Raw genomic sequence first — 21348 nt, 5'->3', positions numbered from 1 at the left:
ACATATATCCACTCTTTTTTGGATTTCCTTCCCATTTAGATCACCAAAGGCACTGAGTAGAGTTCCCTGTGCTATACAGTAGGTTCTCACTAGTTATCTATTTTGTATATAGTATCAATAGTGTATATACATCAATCCAATCTCCCAATTCATAGTTTTTTTAATTTTTTTAATATAAAGCATTTGTTAATGACTCTTCATTAAGGAAGATAAGGATTTAGCACTTTCACAGGCACACACACACAGACACCTGTATGCATTCACGCACACTACCTATCCTGTTATTCTTCCATCAGAGTTAGAGGTCAGTCAATATACCGTACTTATTGTGATTAGAAATGCTATTCCAAGCTGAGCCATGTGGTCTGTTATAATTACTTTTACTTCCTTGCACGACTTTTTGTATTCCCTATACATTTTCTTTTTCAATTCACTTTTTAATCTTTAAATTATTTATCTATTTATTTTCTTAGTTTTTTATGTACTTAATACTAATTCATCACCAGATTCTCCTTTCATTATGTCAGAGACATCAGGCATTTTTACCAGTTTGGCCTTCTTAGAGATACCTCTCCCAGATCTTCTGATGTGCTTCAATCTGGACTGTTTGCTAAGCCTGCTACACAGCTGTCTCTTCTTCCTCCATACCTAAGAATTTCCTTTTCCTCTCTCTTATGTTGGATTTTGAATTTCCTGAATTTGATGTCAGTGTCTTTTTTGGTTTACTCTCTGATGTAGTAAAGCCCTCTCCTCCAATAGATCCCTGAGAAAAAGGGTTCATGAGAGTTAAACTTTTTCATAAATTTTATGACTGAAATCTCTATTCTCTCCTCAAAGAATCCTCCTTGATACTTAGTCTGACTTGGTATAAAAATCTAGGTTGACAATAATTTTCACTCAGAATTTTGAATTTGTACCTCTATTGTTATTACATACCATTTCGAATTTTGAACCTCCTTCTCTGCCCCCCACCACACACACTTTTTGAAGGTATGTAAGTCTTTCCTTTGTTCTCAGTCCTCTGAAATGTTGTGATGGTTTGTCTTAGGGCAACTTTTTACTATGAAAACTGATTTTCTTCAATTTTGTGAAATTTTCTTATACTTGTCTTATGTCTTCTCCAGTGTCTCTTCTTTTTGGAATAGTCCCCTCTGATTTTTGAATCTCTTGGACTTACCTTATTATCTTGTCTCATTTTTCCTGTCTACCAAACCTTTGTCATCTTGCAGGAATATTTCCTTAACTTCTATTGTTTTCTCATTTCTGTGATCATATATTTAATTTCCAAGAGTTGTTTTTGGACCTCTGAGTTCTTGTTCTTGTTTCATTGCTGACCTTTTGCCTTTCTAAGAATTTGATTTTTTAATAAAAATCAGCTTTTATCTCTGTGTAGTGTTTGTGTCTCCATATGCCTTTTGGTTTAGTCTCTGTCTTTCAGGTTTTTAGTCTCTGTCTTTCTTCAGATGTCAAAGTGATTCTTGGTTGTCTCTGCATATTTTACCAGTAGAAAGCTGAAAATCTGGAAAGCCTTAGGTCTCTTAAGTGGGATTTATCGACCAGAAACTTCCCAGTAAAGTGATCTGGCTTGGCCATTTCACTTCCTTAGGGTACCTTGAATTTAAAGACAACCCTCAGAATGGTAGAAAATATTTGCAAATGAAGCAACTGACAAAGGATTAGTCTCCAAAATTTACAAGCAGCTCATGCAGCTCAATAACAAAAAAACAAACAACCCAATCGAAAAATGGGCAGAAGACCTAAATAGACATTTCTCCAAAGAAGGTATACAGATTGCCAACAAACATGTGAAAGAATGCTCAACATCACTAATCATTAGAGAAATGCAAATCAAAATTACAATGAGATATCATCTCACACCGGTCAGAATGGCCATCATCAAAAAATCTATAAACAATAAATGCTCAAGAGGGTGTGGAGAAAAGGGAACCCTCTTGCACTGTTGGTGGGAATGTAAATTGATACAGCCACTATGGAGAACAGTATGGAGGTTCCTTAAAAAACTACAAATAGAACTACCATACGACCCAGCAATCCCACTACCGGGCATATACCCTGAGAAAACCATAATTCAAAAGAGTCATGTACCAAAATGTTCATTGGCAGCTCTGTTTACAATAGCCAGGACATGGAAGCAACCTAAGTGTCCATCAACAGATGAATGGATAAAGAAGATGTGGCACATATATACAATGGAATATTACTCAGCCATAGAAAGAAACTAAATTGAGTTATTTGTAGTGAGGTGAATGGCCCTAGAGACTGTCATATAGAGTGAAGTAAGTCAGAAGGAGAAAAACAAATACCATATGCTAACACATATATATGGAATCTAAGAAAAAAAATGTCATGAAGAGCCTAGGGGTAGGACAGGAATAAAGACACAGACCTACTAGAGCATGGACTTGAGGATATGGGGAGGGGGAAGGGTAAGCTGTGATGAAGTGGGAGAGTGGCATGGACATATATACACTACCAAACATAGGGTGGATAGCTAGTGGGAAGCAGCCGCATAGCACAGGAGCACAGGGAGATCAGCTCGGTGCATTGTGACCACCTAGAGGGGTGGGATAGGGAGGGTGGGAGGGAGGGAGATGTAAGAGGGAAGAGAGATGGGAACATAGGTATACGTATAACTGATTCACTTTGTTGTAAAGCAGAAACTAACACACCATTGTGAAGCAATTATACTCCAATAAAGATGTTTAAAAAAAAAAGAATCCTCCTGTTCTTATTCATGCCTTCACCCCTACCTCCAGTGCTGCCTGGTGCTGCTGAGTCCTGAGCCTTACATAGGAGAGTCCTGTAGTACAGAAAGGCTGCTACTCTGCTCTCCTACTGTTGATTTAGGACTCAGCTTTCTGGGGTCTGTTGAGTTTCTTCCTACTCGGTTATCTGCTTTCCAGCCTCTTCAGATGTTTTTGCAATGTCTCTTTTCCCACTAACTTTTTGACTTTGTGAGTTTTTATTTTTTAATTAAAATAGAAAAAACTTTTAGTGTGACTTTTGGAAGGAACTTGGGTAGTGCCTGTGTCCATTCCTCTTTTTGTTTTTTTAAACTCAATTTGAACATTATTGTCAATGCCTCGTTCATTATGTTCAATTTCTGCTGAGGTAGAATGTCTGAGAGATAGTACAATATCTTAGACTAACTATATTACCCCCTTTTACGGTAAATTTAAGTCAATAATTATTAAGTATAATGGTAAATTTTGTTTATAAAATATATACTATCCTTTCAAATATTTAAAGGTTATATTTTAAACATTCAGTCTAATTCACAGAAATTTTCTTTAATAGGGTATCGCTGGAACTGATGTAGCTAAAGAAGCCTCTGATATTATTCTCACAGACGACAACTTTACAAGCATTGTTAAAGCAGTTATGTGGGGACGAAATGTCTATGATAGCATCTCAAAATTCCTTCAGTTCCAGCTTACTGTTAATGTAGTAGCAGTGATTGTTGCTTTCACGGGCGCCTGTATTACTCAAGTAGGTTGACAATTTATTCATTAAAACGTGTTTATTTTAGAGCAAAGATGTGTATAACCTGCCTTTTTAAAGTACTTAAATATTTAAATAAGTTGAAGCTTAGTACTTTAGGTTAATTAATATAAAAATGCAATCCTGTTCTGTTAAGTTTTTAAATAGAAACGGCTTCCTGAGAATTGCGGAGTCCCTGAATAGTTGTAAATGTCTATTAAGAAACCTGTCTTTTTTAGGATTCACCGCTTAAGGCTGTGCAGATGCTGTGGGTAAATCTCATAATGGATACGCTCGCTTCCCTGGCTCTGGCAACTGAACCCCCCACTGAGTCTCTCCTGCTTCGTAAACCTTATGGTAGAAATAAGCCTCTCATCTCACGCACAATGATGAAGAATATTTTGGGTCATGCGTTCTATCAGCTTGTAGTAGTCTTTACACTCTTGTTTGCTGGTAAGAATTTAATGCTTGATAAAGTTCAGTTGTTTCTGTTCCAAGCTAATATCCCAGATGGTTTTAATGTTACAAATTTTTCAAGAACATAAGTTGTTTTCTTTCTGACTCCCCATTTATCTTCAATTTCTTCTGTTTATCAGTGGATCCTTAGTACATTTTGAGAGGCAGTGTGATAGATTGGGGCAGTAGGGGGAGTAAAAAGAGTCCTAATTTCTTGTCCTTGGCTTTACCAGTAACTTAGATATGTGATCCTGAACATGTCACCATAGTTTTGGGGACTTCCCTTTCCTCATGCATAAAATAAAAGCGGGTTGTACTAGAGAATCCCAGGTCCCTTCCAGCTCTTTCTGTGCTGCCTTTTGAGAGCAAACAAAGGTCTGACTAGGTTTTATTGCATACTTCCTTGAAATGTTAAATTATTTTGTATGATTACAAAATGGTAATTTTTCATTCTTTCAGGAGAAAAGTTTTTTGATATTGATAGTGGAAGAAATGCTCCTTTGCATGCTCCTCCATCGGAACATTATACTATTGTTTTTAATACCTTTGTACTGATGCAACTTTTCAACGAAATAAATGCTCGGAAAATTCATGGTGAAAGAAATGTGTTCGAAGGAATCTTTAATAATGCCATCTTCTGCACAATTGTTTTAGGCACATTTGTGGTACAGGTGGGTAATTGTAAAAGATAGTTTCAAATATGATTATTATGTGGAGATCTTAGGTGAACAGGTGGCTTGTTCCAGAAACTACTTGACTGCAATGTGTGGGCCTTCTGTGTATTGCCTTGATGACATGAAAAGAACTCGAGTGAAAATTTGCCCCATCCTGAAATTCTACATGTGAATGAGTACATTAAACTAATACTACTTTAATTGCACTACTGGTTCTGTGGCTGTGATACTTCACACTCACTGTGATTCTGATTATTCTACATTGTTATTATGAAAACTGTTGTAATTTTTATATTATTTAAGGCCAGTCTTACAGTCAACCACTTTTTAGTCCAACTAGAGTGATCCCTTAATTGCTTCTAGCAATTAATAGTAGTTGTATTTGTACAGTTGAGTTCATTATTAAAAAATAAAAGGTTTTGAAATGAATATTTTAAAATCCATGTGATTCTGAACGGCCTCTTCCAGACTTGGTATGTGCCAGTTTTCCATTTTGTAATGTCAAAACAAGGTAAAAGAGGAGTGGGAGAATGGGGTGTGAGAAGTGCGGTTGAGATGAAATAGAAAGGACCGAATTTTCCCATTTTTATAAAGGTCATTCTAAGGACAAAACTAAGCATCACTTTACGTATGGTAAATTTTATATAATTATATACCATACCTATGTTTTTACATCATCTTGTATTCTGTGGTATTCCTCTATGTAAATGGTTGTTAATAGCAGAATCTGGAATCAAAGCAGGTAAGTGAATGGTGCATATTCACACCAGGAAGCCAGTAAACCCAGTAAGATTTAAACTTAAAAGGTGAGCTTTTCAACAATAGAATCAAACAGGATGGTGCTAGTTTCAAAAGGGAAGATCTAAGAATTTTGAAGTTTATTCAGTCTATACCTTGTGTACTATGGATACCAAAACCAAAACCCTAGACTTAATAATTTCTGTGCAAACTGTTTCTGTTTTAGCTTTCAACTTCTATAAACTCTAGGGGAAGTGTTGCTTACTTGTTGTGTAGTTTCTGGAAGTATTTTATAAAAAAATCATTGTTCATGACATGCTAAAATTTTAGTTTTTACTTACTATTAAAGTTAGGTTTATTTTATCTGTTTTTAATATATGGGGATTGCAAAAATGTAACTGCCTGTCTCTCTGTCAAGCAAGTCTGATAAAACTTAGTTCCTCGCATAGGTTGATATACCCTAAACAGTTGATGTAGGGTGTCATTCTTCAGTGCCTTCGTGCTACTCAAAGTGTGGTCTGTGGACCGGCTACTGGTCTGTTCATTACAAGTCCACGATGAGATAAGGAGCATGGGCCAGAGTATAAGTCAACAACTTCACTAAATAAATTTATTCTTGATTATTCCTCTAGATAATAATTGTGCAGTTTGGTGGAAAACCTTTCAGTTGTTCAGAACTTTCAATAGAACAGTGGCTCTGGTCAATATTCCTAGGAATGGGAACGTTACTCTGGGGCCAGGTAAAAAAATCTCATCATTTTTTGTTCAAACCTACAGTGATTTTTAAAAAAAAATTTCTAGTGTGTATATTCTTTAATCAGTTCTATAACTTGATTCTAAGTAGTTTTCATTCTGTTTTTTAGAACAAGTTTTACAACTGTTATTAAGTTGATGCATTTATAACTGGTTAGAATGCTAATATCTGTATCTTTTGCTCTATGACCTACTTTTTGCATTTTCAGATTTAATATTTTAATAAAAATATTATAGACTTTAGGCTTTTTATCATTTTGTTATGTAATTTAATAAAAATGTAGCATTGGAAAAATCTTGAGTTTCAGTTGATGTGAAGAATGTTTCTGTAAAAATACTGGTATCTGGAAAAATAGGCCACAAAATGACATTTTAGATTATTTGGATCAAATGGCTTCAGCAGTGTATGTATAAAATACAATGCCTGAAAATTTTGATATCCTTAATCTTCACTATGGATAGCTGACTTGCAGGTATATTTCATTATTTTTTAAAAGATAAGTGGTAACAGTGTGTGTACTGTTCATTTTAAATCCATTACCATCACTATAAAACTGATAGAGAATATGTACCAACATTTTCATAAATGAAAACTAGCCTATGTTATGGTGTGTAACTGGTGTGAGCTAATACTGTCATTTTGCAAGTCAGTCAGACTGAATATTCAGATTGTACTTAACCTTAACTCAGTCTTTATGTGCCTTTTATCTCACCTTTTTCTTAATTTGTTTCTAGGTTCTGAGGTTTCTCTTCTTACTCATTATAAAGACCTCTTTCATTGAGATATTTTAAGCAGGATCCGTACTCGGCCCACATTTTTTTTTTTTTTATTACGGTTCTAGTTACTTTATAATGTTCCCTCGCAGGCAAAACCAAACCCTACAACCTCCCCCCAAATCTGGCTAATTTCAGGAAGAGGAAATTCAGGACAGTGTACATGCCTAACAGGCATCAGTTACTGTCCTTGGTTGACGTCGTCTATTGATTTTAAGTGTGCAGTGGTAGAAAGCATTGATTTTGTTGGTCAGGAAACCTAGGGTCTTAGTCACTCCATTAACAAGTCACTTCCAGTATCTCTGAACCTGTTTCATCTCTAAAATGAGGTGGTTGGACTAGAAGTTCTCTGAGCAGTTCTGATTCTGACTGCATGCCTGTTCTCCCAGCTTCCTTAAGGAATGGCTGTGAACCCCTATAAGTTAATACATATTGGTATTTTGGTATTTTTTATGTCTTCTCGGGCATCTGTTCCTGTTTGGTGTCATTCTCAATCAGTATTAATTCAATTTTAAATAGTTGTACTTAATGAAAATAAATACATTCAATAAACAAAAGCTATTTTCAGCTCAGCCTTGAAGATTTTCTGAATTTTGCTATGTTTTTTCTCATTGAATTCTTAAAACACTAATGAAATGTAAACTTCTTTTGCATCATATAAGATCACCTATTTTATTTGAAATAAATATCATTAATATGAGTTTAAGAAAATATGTATATATCAAATCGTGGTTGTATAATTTACTGTCTTGAATGTCCTAAATAAAATATGAAAATGTAATCAGGTTATTTCCATTCAGGAAAACTTTTTAGCCTTCAAACTTAAATCTTTTGTGTAGCTGAGAAGAATATTTTTTGTTCTGAGAAAGAAAGCCTCTGATGGACAGGAGCTCATTGCTTCATTGGTAAAGATAGTTGGCTATACTTGCAACTTTCCATACCTTTTTATATTAAAGTTGATCAGTTTAATTGTAGTTTGATACGATTTGTTTCTAAGTTCTTTCCCCTGTGTTGTAGCTTATTTCAACAATTCCAACTAGCCGTTTAAAATTCCTAAAAGAAGCTGGTCATGGAACACAAAAGGAAGAAATACCTGAGGAGGAGTTAGCAGAGGACGTGGAAGAGATTGATCACGCTGAGCGGGAGTTACGGCGTGGCCAGATCTTGTGGTTTAGAGGTCTGAACAGAATTCAAACGCAGGTATGGGTCTGGTGGAGAGGTAGGAGAGACGATGGGCGCAGGAGCCAAGGGCTTTCGGACCTGGGGAGGAGGTTTGAATGTGCTCCTTCACTTCCTTTCTAGCCTCCCCAACCCACAAAACTTACTCCTTTGAAAAATAGTACTTGGTGCCTGGAGTGGGTGAAAGTTTTAACTGACCATGAAAGAATGTGTCTATATGCCCCTAAGCTCCTTTTTTCCTAGCTTTTTTCCCCCCACTTCATCTCCAAATGCTACTCTTGCCTATTTATCTGCTCTGTAAAAAGTGCCTTTTTCTTTACTTTTTATATGTTGATAGATGGAATGGTCCTTTCTCTTGTTCTCTCTCTCTCTTGCTGAGCAAGCTGTCACAATCTCTGATTCCTTGCAGATGGATGTAGTGAATGCTTTCCAGAGTGGAAGTTCCATTCAGGGGGCTCTAAGGCGGCAACCCTCCATCGCCAGCCAGCATCATGATGTAACAAATATTTCTACCCCTACACATGTAGTGTTTTCCTCTTCTACTGCTTCTACTACTGTGGGGTGTGAGTGTGTGTTCCTAAGTGCATGAAATTAACATTTCCTACTTCACACACCTAACGTTTCTCATTTTCTCCTTAATGTTTAAATTCATTGTTCAGGCTTTTCATAAAGCTTTCTTTTCGTAAAGTGGATTGAGACCTCAAAGTGTTGTCGTTGTGGTTGTTTTATTTCTTAGAGGGTTAGATAACAGGTGGAACAATTGCAACCAAAGATAAGACATGAAATCTGTGAGCTTGTCTCTATGCTAACTCTGATAGTTAATATGGGGAATAAAATTGTAGCTTAGAATTTGTGAAACGACTATAAATTTTTGAGTATATGCCTTTAAACATGTTCCATACTGCATGATTCCCAAAAGCATGTGATTTGAAACTTGATCTAACAGAACCAAGAAATTGCATTTTTAAAGCTAAAAATGAACTTAAGCATTCTAACTTGTATCTTGTTCAGTTTGTAAAGTAAGTTAGTACTCTGAAGAAAAGTTCTGAGCATATAGCCAGGTGTTTGCCTTCTTAGCTTGGACTTTATGGCCTTGCTGTGAATTTTTAATTTATTTTGTTTTGTTTTGAGACTGCATCCCTGTATAAGCTTCAAAGTTCTTTGGTATTTATGTGGGTTTTTTTCATTTATATAATCAATTTAATTTAGAATTGCTTCCTAGATAAGAAAATGTTCTATTAAGTTTTCCAAAGAAGTAGGGGAAGGGCATTTCTTTTAATTATTTTTCAGTTTGTTTTTTTTTTTTAAGTTTTCTCATTTCTCACACTACTGCCCACCTCCCACCTCTTGCAGCAACCAATTTGCTTTTTGTATCTATGAGCTTGGTTTGGGTTTCATTTTTTTTTTTTTTTTAGATTCCACATGTAAGAGAGATCATACAGTATTTGTCTTTCTCTGTCTGACTTATTTCACTTAAGATAATAATGCCTTCATGGTTCATCTGTGTTTTCACAAATAGCAAGATTTCCTTTTTTATAGTTAAATAATGTTCCTGTGTGTGTGTGTGTGTGTGTGTGTACACACCATACTGTATCCATTCATTCATCAGTGGACACTTAGGTTGTTTCTGTTTCATCCTATCAGATGTGAGGTAATATCTCATTGTGGGTTTTGATTTGCATTTCCCTGATGATTAGTGACGTTGAACATCTTTTCATGTACCTATTGGCCATTTGTAGATAGTTTTTGGAAAAATGTCTGTTTAGATCTTTTGACCATATTTTAATTGGTTTGTTTGGCTTTCTTGCTATCAAGTTGTACAGGTTTTTTGTATATTTTGGATATTGGCCCTATATCAGATATATGATTTGTTCATATTTTTCCCATTCTGTAGGTTGCCTTTTCATTTCGTTCATAGTTTTCTCTAATGTGTGGAAGCTTTTTAGTTTGATGTAATCCCACTTGTTAAATTTTGCTTTTCTGCTTTTGGTGTCAGATTCAAAATATCATCATCCTATGTCAAGGAGCTTACTTACCATCTGTGTTTTTTTCTAGGAGTTTTATTGTTTCAGGTCTAACGTTAAAGTCTTTATAATCAATTCTAAGTTCATTTTTGTGTGGTGTGAGATAATAGTGATACAGTTTCATTCTTTTGCATGTGGCTGTCCAATTTTCCTAACACCATCTATTGAAGAGACTTTCCCCATTGTATATTATTGATTCCTTTATTGTCAATTAACTGACCATATATGCATGGGTTTATTTCTAGGGTCTCTGTTCTGTTCGATTGATCTGTATGTCCATTTTTATGCAAACTCATGCCAGTACCATACAGTTTTAATTACTATATCTTTGTAATATAGTTGAAATCAAGGAGCCTCCAGCTTTGTTCTTATTTCTCAAGATTGCCTTGACTATTTGGGGTCTTTTGTAGTTCCATACAAATTTTAGGATTGTTTGTTCTATTTCTGTGAAAAATGCCATTGGAATTTTGATAGGGATTTCATTGAATCTTTATTGTTTTGGGTAGTATGGGCGTTTTAACAATATGAATTCTTCCAATCTGTGAACATGGAGTATCTTTTCATTTATTTGTGTCATCTTTAGTTTCTTTCATTAATGTCTTGTAGTTTTCAATATACACGTCTTTCATCTCCTTGGTTAAATTTATTCTTAGATATTTTATTATTTTTTTGATACAGTTGTAAATGAGATTGTTTTCTTTTTTAAAAAATTTATTTATTTTTGGCTGCATTGGGTCTTCGTTGCTGCGCATGGGCTTTTCTCTAATTGCAGTGAGCGGGGGCTGTTCTTCTTGCGGTGCACAGGCTTCTCATTGTGGTGGCTTCTCTTGTTGTGGAGCTTGAGCTCTAGGCGTGCAGGCTTCAGTAGTTGTGGCACGCGGGCTCAGTAGTTGTGGCTCACGGGCTCTAGAGCGCAGGCTCAGTAGTTGTGGCACACGGACTTAATTTCTCCACAGCATGTGGGATCTTCCCAGCCCAGGGCTTGAACCTGTGTCCCCTGCACTGGCAGGCAGACTCTTAACCACTGTGCCACCAGGGAAGTCCAGGATCGTTTTCTTAATTTCCCTTTCAAATAGGTTATTAGTGTAAAGAAATATAACAGATTTTTGCATATTGATTTTGTATCTTGCAATTTACTGAATTTGTTTATTAGTTCTGACAGTTTTCTGATGGAGTGTTTAGGGTTTTCTATATATAATATCATCTGCAGACAGTGACAGGTTTATGTCTTCCTTTCCAATTTGGATTCCTTTTGTTTCTTTTTCTTGCCTAATTGCTCTAGTTAAGACTTCCAGTACTATGTTGAATAAAAGTGACAAGAGTGAACATCCTTGTCTTGTTCCTGACCTTAGAGGAAAAGCTTTCAGCTTTTCACTGTTAAGTATGATGTTAGCTCTGGGTTTGTCCCTTTATTATGTTGAGGTATGTTCCCTCTATACCTGTTTTGTTAAGAGCTTTTATCATAAATGGATGTTGAATTTTGTCAAGTGCTTTTCTGCATCTGTTGAAAGATGATCATGTGATTTATACTGATTAATTATTACAGGTCATAATTTTCATTAATTGACTAAAATGACAGATTTTCTTTCAGGTTTTTAGTAAATGACTTTTAGTAAAAGGTTTTTAGTAAACTCTCCAGAAGTCTTATAACCTATATCGTTCTTACTCTGAATTAGTGTCTTGAGTCCATGGTGGATTCTTAGTATATTAGAGGCAGTAAAGATACAAATGCACCCATTCCTCATGCCTACCCTTGAAGTCAGCTAAGATACCTGATTTGGCCAGAAACCTATCTTTTCCATTTGGTCTTTAGCCAATGAAGGACTAGAGGAAGGGAAAGGATGACTTGAGGGGAGAAAACAATGCTGTTTACGCAGAGCCTATCTGTTCACTCTTTGCTTAAGTAATTTTCATTTGTTATTTTTGACAGTGTTGCGAAACAGGCAGAACAGGAACTATCCCCATTTTACAGGTGTGAAAACTGACTTTGAGTTTAAATGACTTGTCCATGGCTAATTAGCAGAGGCAACATGATGTAGAGCAAAGAGCAGACAAGTGCTGTAAAGACAAACTGACCCTGTAACATTTAGACAGGATGTTAAATTTACATACGTGGACAGATAGGAATCTTCCTTTTAGAAATTACCGTGGTACTACCTACCTGAATGAAATGGTGTATGCAAATTGCCTGGCCTTACTCCTGGGATGGCTGATGTCAGTTGCATGCCTCCCTCCTATGGATTTCACATTATTCCTGGCTTTCGAGGACATATTACCACTCATCCCTTTATCTCCTACTATTAGTGTTCATTTAGTTGTATTTCATAAACAGTGAAATCCACTTCCATAAACAGTGGAAGGCCTACTATATGCCAAGGCTGCTAGAACCTCCAGATCTTGTCGTCTAGTAAGGGAAGCAAACAAGGAGTTGGGGATTTCTACATGGTGATTTCTACATGGTGATGTTATAACAGGGTCCTTAACCCACCCTGAGAAGTCAGGAAAAATTACTGAAAGGAAATGATTCCCAAGCTGACCTGACAGAATTTGTTGGTTGAGGAAAGCAGACCTCAACTGACATAGTTTGATACTAAAAGAGTAATGGAATGTAAGGAGTTGATGAGGAAAGTAAGCATCTTTTTATTACCCACAAGAAGGAGCCAAACAGAGACTTAATCCCTCCCCTCAAAACTTTAAATTTGAAAAATTTCAAACTGACAGACAAGTTGAAAGATTAATACATGAATAATCTTCACCTGGATTTACCACTTCCTAATATTTTATGATGTCTGCTTTATCTATATGATATTAATATATACTTTTTTTTTGAGCCTTTTGAAAGTAAGTAGCAGATATCATAAATGCCATCTCTAAATACTTCACTATGTGCTCTCCTATACAATCATACTATATAATCACATCCAAGAAATCTATCTTTGATACCATTTTATTTAATATATAGTCCATATTCAGATTTCTCCAGTTGCCCCCAAAATGTCCTTTATAGCTTTTTTGATCCAGGATCGAAGGAAAGACATTCAATAACGTGTGTTATGACTCTTCAGTCTCCATTAACCAGGATCCATTTTCTCTACCTTTATTTTTCATAACATTGACTTTTTTAAAAAATCTAAGCAAATTGTCTTATAAAGTGTCCTGCATTCTGGATTTGGTTGTTTCCTCTTGATTAGCTTTATGTTAAACTTTTTTTGACAAGTTTATCTCCTAGGTGGTATATATTCTGTTTATTTTTACTTCAGAAAATTTTAAGTAATTGACTTCTTTGACTTGGAGTGGTATCACATGACCTTAGGTGTATCATATTTATTGTATTTATCTGTATAATTGTATTCCAGGCTTTATATTAAATATCAAATCAAGCACAAACTCTGAAGACACAGCCACCCACACATGCTTCAGGTGATGTGCTCTGTACTCTTTTCTGATGCACAACTATATATGAAACCTGTGAGTTGCTGGGCACATGTAGTGGGGGTAATGGTGTTAATACATTTAATGAAAGGTGTAAATTCCTCACTGGTTTCCTGCCCTAATATAGAATAATCTTAGAAATAATCTGTTTGTCAAACTTCTTTGACTCTTTTTTTGGTAACCTTTTTTTTTTTTTTTTTTTTTTTTTTACTGAAGTATAGTTAATTTACAATGTTGTGTTAACTTCAAGTGTACAGCAAAGTGCTTCAGTTATACAGTTATACATGTATTCTTTTTCAGATTCTTTTCCATTATAGGTTATTATAAGATATTGAATAGAGTTCCCTGTGATATACAGTAGGTCCTCATGGTTTTCTATTTTATATATAGCCGTGTGTATATGTTAATCCCAAACTCCTAATTTATCCCTCCCCCCTCCCCCACTATCCTCTTTGGTAACCATATGGAGTCTTTGCTGTGCTAAATGAAGAAATTATAATCCATTTCAACTTTGTCATATACTAGGCTTGTAACATCTCTGGAGAGGGCATCTTTTTTTCCTCACTTCTTAGTTAGATCTTTTAAAAATCTGAAGAGGAAACTTTCTATAGTTTTTCTTTATAAAGTATATCCTTCTAATATCAGTCTTCACGGTTAGTAAATTCTTTTGCTAAATCAATAGTTATGCCTTCCTGGAAAGGAGAAATTGAGAGAAAATTTGAACTTTCAGATAAATGATTGGCAAACCATAGCCTATGGGCCATATCTGGCCTTTGCCTGTTTTTAATTGGAACATAGCCACGCTCATTCATTTAATTACTGTCTGGTAGTTTTACACTATGAAGGCAGAGTTGAGTAGCGGCATCAGGGACCGTATGGCTCACTAAACCTAAAATATTTGCTATCTGGCCCTTTACAGAAAATGTTTTCCAGCCCCTATTCCAGGTAATTAAAACATTACATATTACACAGGTGAGTCTCACTTTGAGAAATTTTGATATGCAAGTACACAGCTTTGAAAAGCAACCTCGAATTTTATTCCCTGTTGCACAGTATCTTTTACTTTACCATTGAAATTCTTTATGGTGCACATAATAAAGGTAGTGATGAATACAAATTTCAGAAATGGGCAGTCTGTTGTAGAAGGTAAGATATATCAGCTACTGATTAAGTAGCCTCATAGTTTAGAGCCGTCTCCTTACATACAGTGTGATGGGCAGTAATATTTCCTATCAAAAGTTAGGATTATATTTAAGAAAATGGGTGGTTTAGCAGCGTACATGATCTTAATTTGATTTGTTACTTAAAGTTTAATGTAATGCTTACATATTCAGTTTCTTAAAATTACTTTATGATCATAATAATCATTTAAATTTTTTGTTTGCCAGATGTGCCTCATTCATGCCTCTGATTTTTTTCCTCAATAATTTACTGTTTTTTCTTGACATAGGGATTGTTGAATTTTTCTTAATTCTAATAATTTTAGGAGCTATAGTTTTGTGCATAGTAGGTCTTAATAGCTATTAAAAGAATTGAGTTAAAAGACTAGATAAACAGTAAGGGTTGGATTTTCAAAGATTGGTAATCATTTTCTGCTTAAACTGATTTCTTTGTGGTATTAAAATAGTTTTCTGTCTGCCTACAGTATAATGCACACAGTTGGCACTTTTTAATTACTCAGAATTACTACAGTACTGTGAGAATTTTACCTATAGAAGGTAACAGAGATGAGGGCAAGCATAAACTAGGTCAGTGTCACACCTTAGATCAAGAGTGCTTTCTTATTTATGAGTAGAAAGTAAAACAAATCTGGCTCAGTGGCCCCTAGTTAATCTAGATGTTATTGTGTGTGCCTAATGTGAGAACTGTTTATTGAAAATTGTATTGGCTTTGCAGCATTTCTAAGCTGTCCTTGTAATGTGCTGACCTAAATCTTAGGAAGTATCTTATTCTACTGAAGTTAGTCATAAAGCTGATGTCCATATGTTCTCTTCTTTTATTGACTTGAAAGAACTTGGAGTTGGGAGTACAGAAAGCTTGGTTCTAAGACATTCTGGCACTAATTTGTAGTGACCCAGCAAGGCAACCACCTGTCCTCAGTTGCTCAGTTTCATTATTTATAAAGTGGTTGAAATAAACTATCTCGAATATCCTTTCAAGCTTTGATGTTCTAGGATAATTTAATACATTTTGTCAGATAGGAAAAAAATTCTTAGCAAAATTGGAAAGCTCTGGTAAAAAGGAGTCTAATTTCACCTGCCACAGGTGTGAGTATAATCGTTTATACAAATATACTCACTGCACTCACCTGCATATAACTCCTTACACTGCCCCTCCTAGAGCTTCGCCAACTCCCAAATCTCTAACTTAAACCCATACCTTTCTTCTGAGCTCTGGATATTTTCACTTGGATGTTCTGCAGCTCCCCAAATTTAACATGTTTCAAAAATTGATTTTTATTTTCCCCTTGATTCTTCACTACTCCCCTGTACCCAGACTGGTCAAAACAAAACATCTCAACTGCTTCTCTAGCTCCATTAGCAATGCCAGCAACGAAGTCAAATAAGCAACAACTTTAGAGTCATCTTGAGCAGCTCTCATCACTCACCAGACTTGCTGGCTGGTCCTGCAGTTTGTATTCTCTATGCCTACTGGCCACTGACAGCAGTGAACTGCAGGAATCGCTCCAACATCTTGATTTCAATTCCTTTGGATAAATTCTTAAAAGTGGGGATCTGGAATAGTCAGACTCATACAAGGAGAGTAGAATGGTGGTTACCAGGGGCTAGAGGGAGGGGGAATTGGGAGATGTTGGTCAAAGGGCACCATGTTTCAGTTATACAAGATGAATAAGTTCTGGAGCTCTAACGTATAGCGTGGTGACTACAGGTAACAATACTATACCGTATTGTATACTTGAAATTTGCTAGGAGGGTACAATCCCAAGTGTTCTCGACACACACAAATGATAACTGTGTGAGGTAGTGGATATGTTAATTAACTTGATTGTAATGATTATTTCGTAGTGTAAATGTATATCAAATAGTCTTGTATGCCTTAAATATATACAGTAAAAAGTGGGCATAAACTGCTACATTTTCAAAAAAATAAATTCAAATATTCCTGTGAAGAAATTAATTTTTTCAATGCCATTGTCTTATGAGGTGAATTTAGTGACTTTTATGAGATGAATTTAGTGATCTTTATTTTGGAATATCAGTATCAGTTACTTCTCTTAACATTATGAGTAAATGATGTCTTCATTGCTGAACAGGATTCATTAGAAAGCAAAAGCAAACACTATTTGAATTGATGTATACTAGATGCTCAACTATTTGGATTTTGTCTTTTTTATTTTTTTTAAAACTCTTTACGACACTGGGTTAATGAGACCTAACGTCAGTATGTGCAGGAATGTATCTGAGTCGATTATTCATTAACCTCTCTTCATCCATACAGCAGACTTCTGAGAAGGAAGGTGAATTGTTGAGCTATATGTTTAAGCATGAAAATGCTAGAAGACTTTGTGTCTTCTCCTGGGGAAATTTTTCACAGAAGGATCCCAGGGGGCTTTTTGTTTTGTTTTGTTTTAAATCTGTTCTTTCCAATGAAGTTTAGTATGTAAATTTATTTGTTTTATTATTATAGAGAAAAACACTAACACTTGACTGACAAATGGCATATACTCAAATATTTATAGCTGTTTAATGGCATTTTATAGATATTTATTTGGGTTTTGTCTTTTTATTTTTTAATTAAGGGCATAGTGGGGTAGATGTGAGTTCATTGTGACATTCAGCTTATATTTGCTTGGCTTTTTCATAGTCGGTGACACCCTAATTCCTAGCATGATTAATAGTAACCCTCTGTGCTTGACTTTGTTTAACTTATTTGAATTGTTTTCAAAAATTATAATTTTTTTCATTTAAAAAAATTAGCTAAAGCTGTGTATGGTTAATTTTATGTTTGTTTTCTGTTTGATTTTGGTTTTTTAGGGAATAAAATCCTATAAAATGGCTATTAAATTCTTAGCCAGTGACAATGAGATTTTCTTAGTATTACTTTGAACTCTACACCTCTTAATTCTTAGAGTATGTGGTTTTGTTGGTCTGTAGTGTCCTACTAAAATATTCATTTTTTTTTACAGTGTATTGCAAGTTCCACTGCATTACATGCAAATATGATTCACTCATACCTAGCTGTTTGTGGATTCAAACTCATAAATGAACCATTTTTTAATTAAGCTAATGGCGTACTGATATCTTTCTATGTTTTCTGATGTTTACAGATTCGAGTGGTGAATGCATTTCGTAGTTCTTTATATGAAGGGTTAGAAAAACCGGAATCAAGAAGTTCAATTCACAACTTTATGACACATCCTGAGTTTAGGATAGAAGATTCAGAGCCTCATATCCCCCTTATTGATGACACTGATGCTGAAGATGATGCTCCTACAAAACGTAACTCCAGTCCTCCACCCTCTCCCAACAAAAATAACAATGCTGTTGACAGCGGGATTTACCTTACAATAGAAATGAACAAGTCTGCTACCTCTTCATCCCCAGGAAGCCCACTACATAGTTTGGAAACATCACTCTGATTGTAAGCTGAATGTTAACACACTAGCTGCATTGTAAAGAAACAAATTGAAACTGGGTCTTTTCACATATTGTGACGGACAAGATAGTATTCTTGTCTTTGGACTTCAACAGAAGACACACTTGTACGAATGTAGATTTATTTTTTTAAAAAAAAAAAAGCAAAGCTTTCTGCCAGACTGAGGGTGCTTTTTGGGGGGTGGGAGAAATGAACTGACAGAAACAGTAACTCAGCTTAAGTTGACCTGTGGATCATCAGTAGAACCTAAGAATGGTCCTGAACAGTGTATTAGCAAAGCTTTAGTTTATCTCAATCCTTGATGGGAGAGAGGGAGGAGTAAAGCTGGGCAAGCAAGCAAAGAGCCCTGGATCATTGAATTGATGCTTTAATTTCTGCTGTTGGCTGTTAATAATTTGGATTATTTATGTTTATAAATGATACAGATCTGTTTACAAGGTTTGTAGATACTTTTTTTGTTCCTGTTCATAGATGGGAAGCTTCCTTATAACTGATGCAGAGAAAAATTAGTCCTTCAAATACTGCTGTATTTTCAGGAAAAAAAAGGGGGGGGGTGTTTCTATTGAAACTGTACTAAATTTTTGCCTACAATTTACCTTGTTAAATATTGTAGATAAATTGCTAATACTAATAGCCAAATAGATAACACTAATGCTTTGTTTAAAAAAACAAAAAACAAACAAAACAAAACAAAAAAACATGAGCAGTGGTGTTCTAATGAAGTTATGGCATCTGTCCTAATTAGTTTCTTAAATACATTTACTACTTAATGGTTTTGAAACAACTGTTTAATTTTTAAAATTTTTGAAAACTTGCTAATAACCTTTGTTCAGAATTTAGTAGATTGTTTAATGCAGGACATCAACTACATAATGAAAGATGCTTGAAATGCTTTTGTTATTTCAGGCAAATCAAATTAAATCAAACTATCAAACTACAAGAGAACTTTAGTCCTTTTTGTTTTTGTCTAAACATGTTAGTTCAGTGATGTCTTGGTGAACTGTGAGTGAACTGTATTGATTTTTCTAATAAATCCTTAGAAACCTTCATACAGCATGAGGGCTGTTGGCATTTTGAAAAAGGTTAATAAGTAGAAGCATACATGTTTTCCTTTTGTTTTTGAAACTTGTTTGTAAACATAAATAAATATGCCCTTTTATTAAATAAATACACAGCAATGTTTTTTTAAAAAGAAATTTCAGCTTCTTTACTCAATTCTACATATGTGGTGCATCGGTCTGTTCTCTTTAACCACAATTGGAATAAATTTCAAGATGGTAACAGCCCCATGAAGTACCCCCTTTAATTCCTTGGTGGCAGTCTAACAGAACCAAATTAAGGAAATCATTGCAGTTTGACATGTTCTTCATAGAGTTTAGTTTGCCTAAAATAGTCTCACAGTTTAAAAAAAATAATGACCACCATTGTCTTTGATACATTTGTTTTCATTCTTAAGTGGCCAAATAACAAATTAGGTAAAATGAGATTATGTGAAAAGGTGGGAAAGGTCCTAAAAATATACATATTTAGCTGTAATAATTAACCATATGCTGGAATGCCCATCTCTAAGCCAGTTGGAGTCTTGTAAGTTTTTTTTTTTTTCTTTTGTCTACCTTCTCCCCCGTTTTGCCTCTGTCTTTACCTTTTAGGAATTGGCATTGTGTTAGGGCCCAGATTGCATCAGATATACAATCCTCAGGCTGACATAAAGTTTACGAGGACTACTACAACATCTGAGAGTGCTGACCCAGCAAAGAAACATTTAGTTGATGGTGCTTGATATTTTTGGTGGGTGGGGGAGAATCTTTTTCTCCCCATCAGTCCTTTGCAGTTAGCCTCTGCAAGACTTAGAAAAACATTGGCTCTGTCAGCATTTGTAACTGTACATTATTCATCAGGTATTTATAGCAAATCATACTGTAAAAAGAGGTAGCATGATATGCTGGAAAGCATATGAGGCTAGGAGTCAGGACCTGGTTTCTAGTCTTGATTTTGCCATTAACGTGCTGCATGACCTTGGGGAAATCATTTACCCTAAATGAGGGTGGTGGACTAGACTATCTTGAAGAACCCTTTCAGCTCTAAAACTCTACCCTATCAACTGGAGAGCCTACAAGGCATAGGGAATAGAGAAAAGGGAAATGTTTTCAGTTTTCTTTTTTATTTTGGTTATGCTTAAATATGAATGTAATTACCAAAAGAGTTAGAAGTGCATGTGCTTTGGAGGATTTGTATTGAGCTTTTACAGTATTCATTTTTCAACTCAAGGCAATGGCTTTTTACACCACCTCTAATCCATAAACGGGTCTTATGACATTCATGAAGTAGTAGCAAGACATGCTTAGTGTGTATTTCTCTCTTTGAGACACTGTAATTTCTACCAGAAATTTCCAGAGCATTATGTAAGTGGAAAAAAATGCAAACAAGCTGTTAAAGATCTTGGATCCCATTATATAGTATGTATAGCTGAAATCAGCATCTGTAATTCAATCACGTTTCCTCTTTTATCCTCTAACCAAAAAATTGTTTAATTTTGCATCCCAAATGTTTTTAATCTTTGTATATTTTTAAAAAATCTTTTTCTCCTCATCATTGCCTTTTTTGTGGTTGTAAATAGACTTACTTGCACTTTGAAGATGAGTTACTCCTTGTCATCTTATAAATATGTGATATGGTAATTTTCATAACAGATGTCAGTTTTGAACCAAGAAATGGTGATTTGTTTATAAGCAAAAAAAAAAAAAAACTGGCTTCATTTCTGTGAAATTGCTCTTTGAAAATTTCTTTTTACACGTGTAAGCCAACTGAGATACCGTGATGGTGTTGATTTCTTTCAATGATGCTTACCATCTATTTTAGCCACTGAGCCTTTTATTATTTGTCTATTTGTAAAGTTTATTTGTCTTAACTCATTTAATAAATATACTGTTTATCTGTTTCTGAATGGGGACTGAACTTTTTGAATATTTAAATTGATTTGAACATCATATTTGGGAATTATTTTTTTCTACTTGAAATTTTAAAAATCTAATTGATGAAAATTCTGTAATGTACTTGAAATGTTATGGCTGTGTTACAGTGAATCAGTGTTCTAATATGCATGATCTTGCCCCTAGAATGAAAGTGGGTATATTGTCCCTACTCTCCTACCCACTGTCTTCAATCTTTGTAGCACAAGAGATAATTTTTGCAGTCCAGGG

The 21348-nt window shown here is 35.1% G+C and overlaps 1 protein-coding gene across 4 annotated transcripts in view; it reads left to right on the top strand.

Moving 5' to 3' along the window:
• Positions 1 to 21092, top strand: part of ATP2B1 (ATPase plasma membrane Ca2+ transporting 1) — a 74619-nt gene extending 53527 nt beyond the window's left edge. Inside the window, exons 15-21 of one of the 4 annotated variants that reach the window (XM_059080659.2) lie at positions 3319 to 3510; positions 3741 to 3954; positions 4417 to 4628; positions 6002 to 6109; positions 7914 to 8096; positions 8485 to 8571; positions 17820 to 21092. In XM_059080659.2, the coding sequence (XP_058936642.1) occupies positions 3319 to 3510; positions 3741 to 3954; positions 4417 to 4628; positions 6002 to 6109; positions 7914 to 8096; positions 8485 to 8571; positions 17820 to 18131 (1308 nt within the window). In that variant the 3' untranslated portion in view covers positions 18132 to 21092. Of the gene's footprint in view, positions 1 to 3318; positions 3511 to 3740; positions 3955 to 4416; positions 4629 to 6001; positions 6110 to 7913; positions 8097 to 8484; positions 8639 to 17819 lie in introns of all 4 variants that reach the window. The other 3 variants (XM_067009850.1, XM_067009851.1, XM_059080663.2) reach the window with 3 other exon arrangements.
• Positions 21093 to 21348: the final 256 nt, after the last annotated feature.

This window comes from Kogia breviceps, chromosome 12, assembly GCF_026419965.1.
Source record: "Kogia breviceps isolate mKogBre1 chromosome 12, mKogBre1 haplotype 1, whole genome shotgun sequence".
NCBI classification, from domain to species: Eukaryota; Metazoa; Chordata; class Mammalia; order Artiodactyla; family Physeteridae; genus Kogia; species Kogia breviceps.
This window is presented reverse-complemented; position numbering and strand designations above follow the sequence as displayed.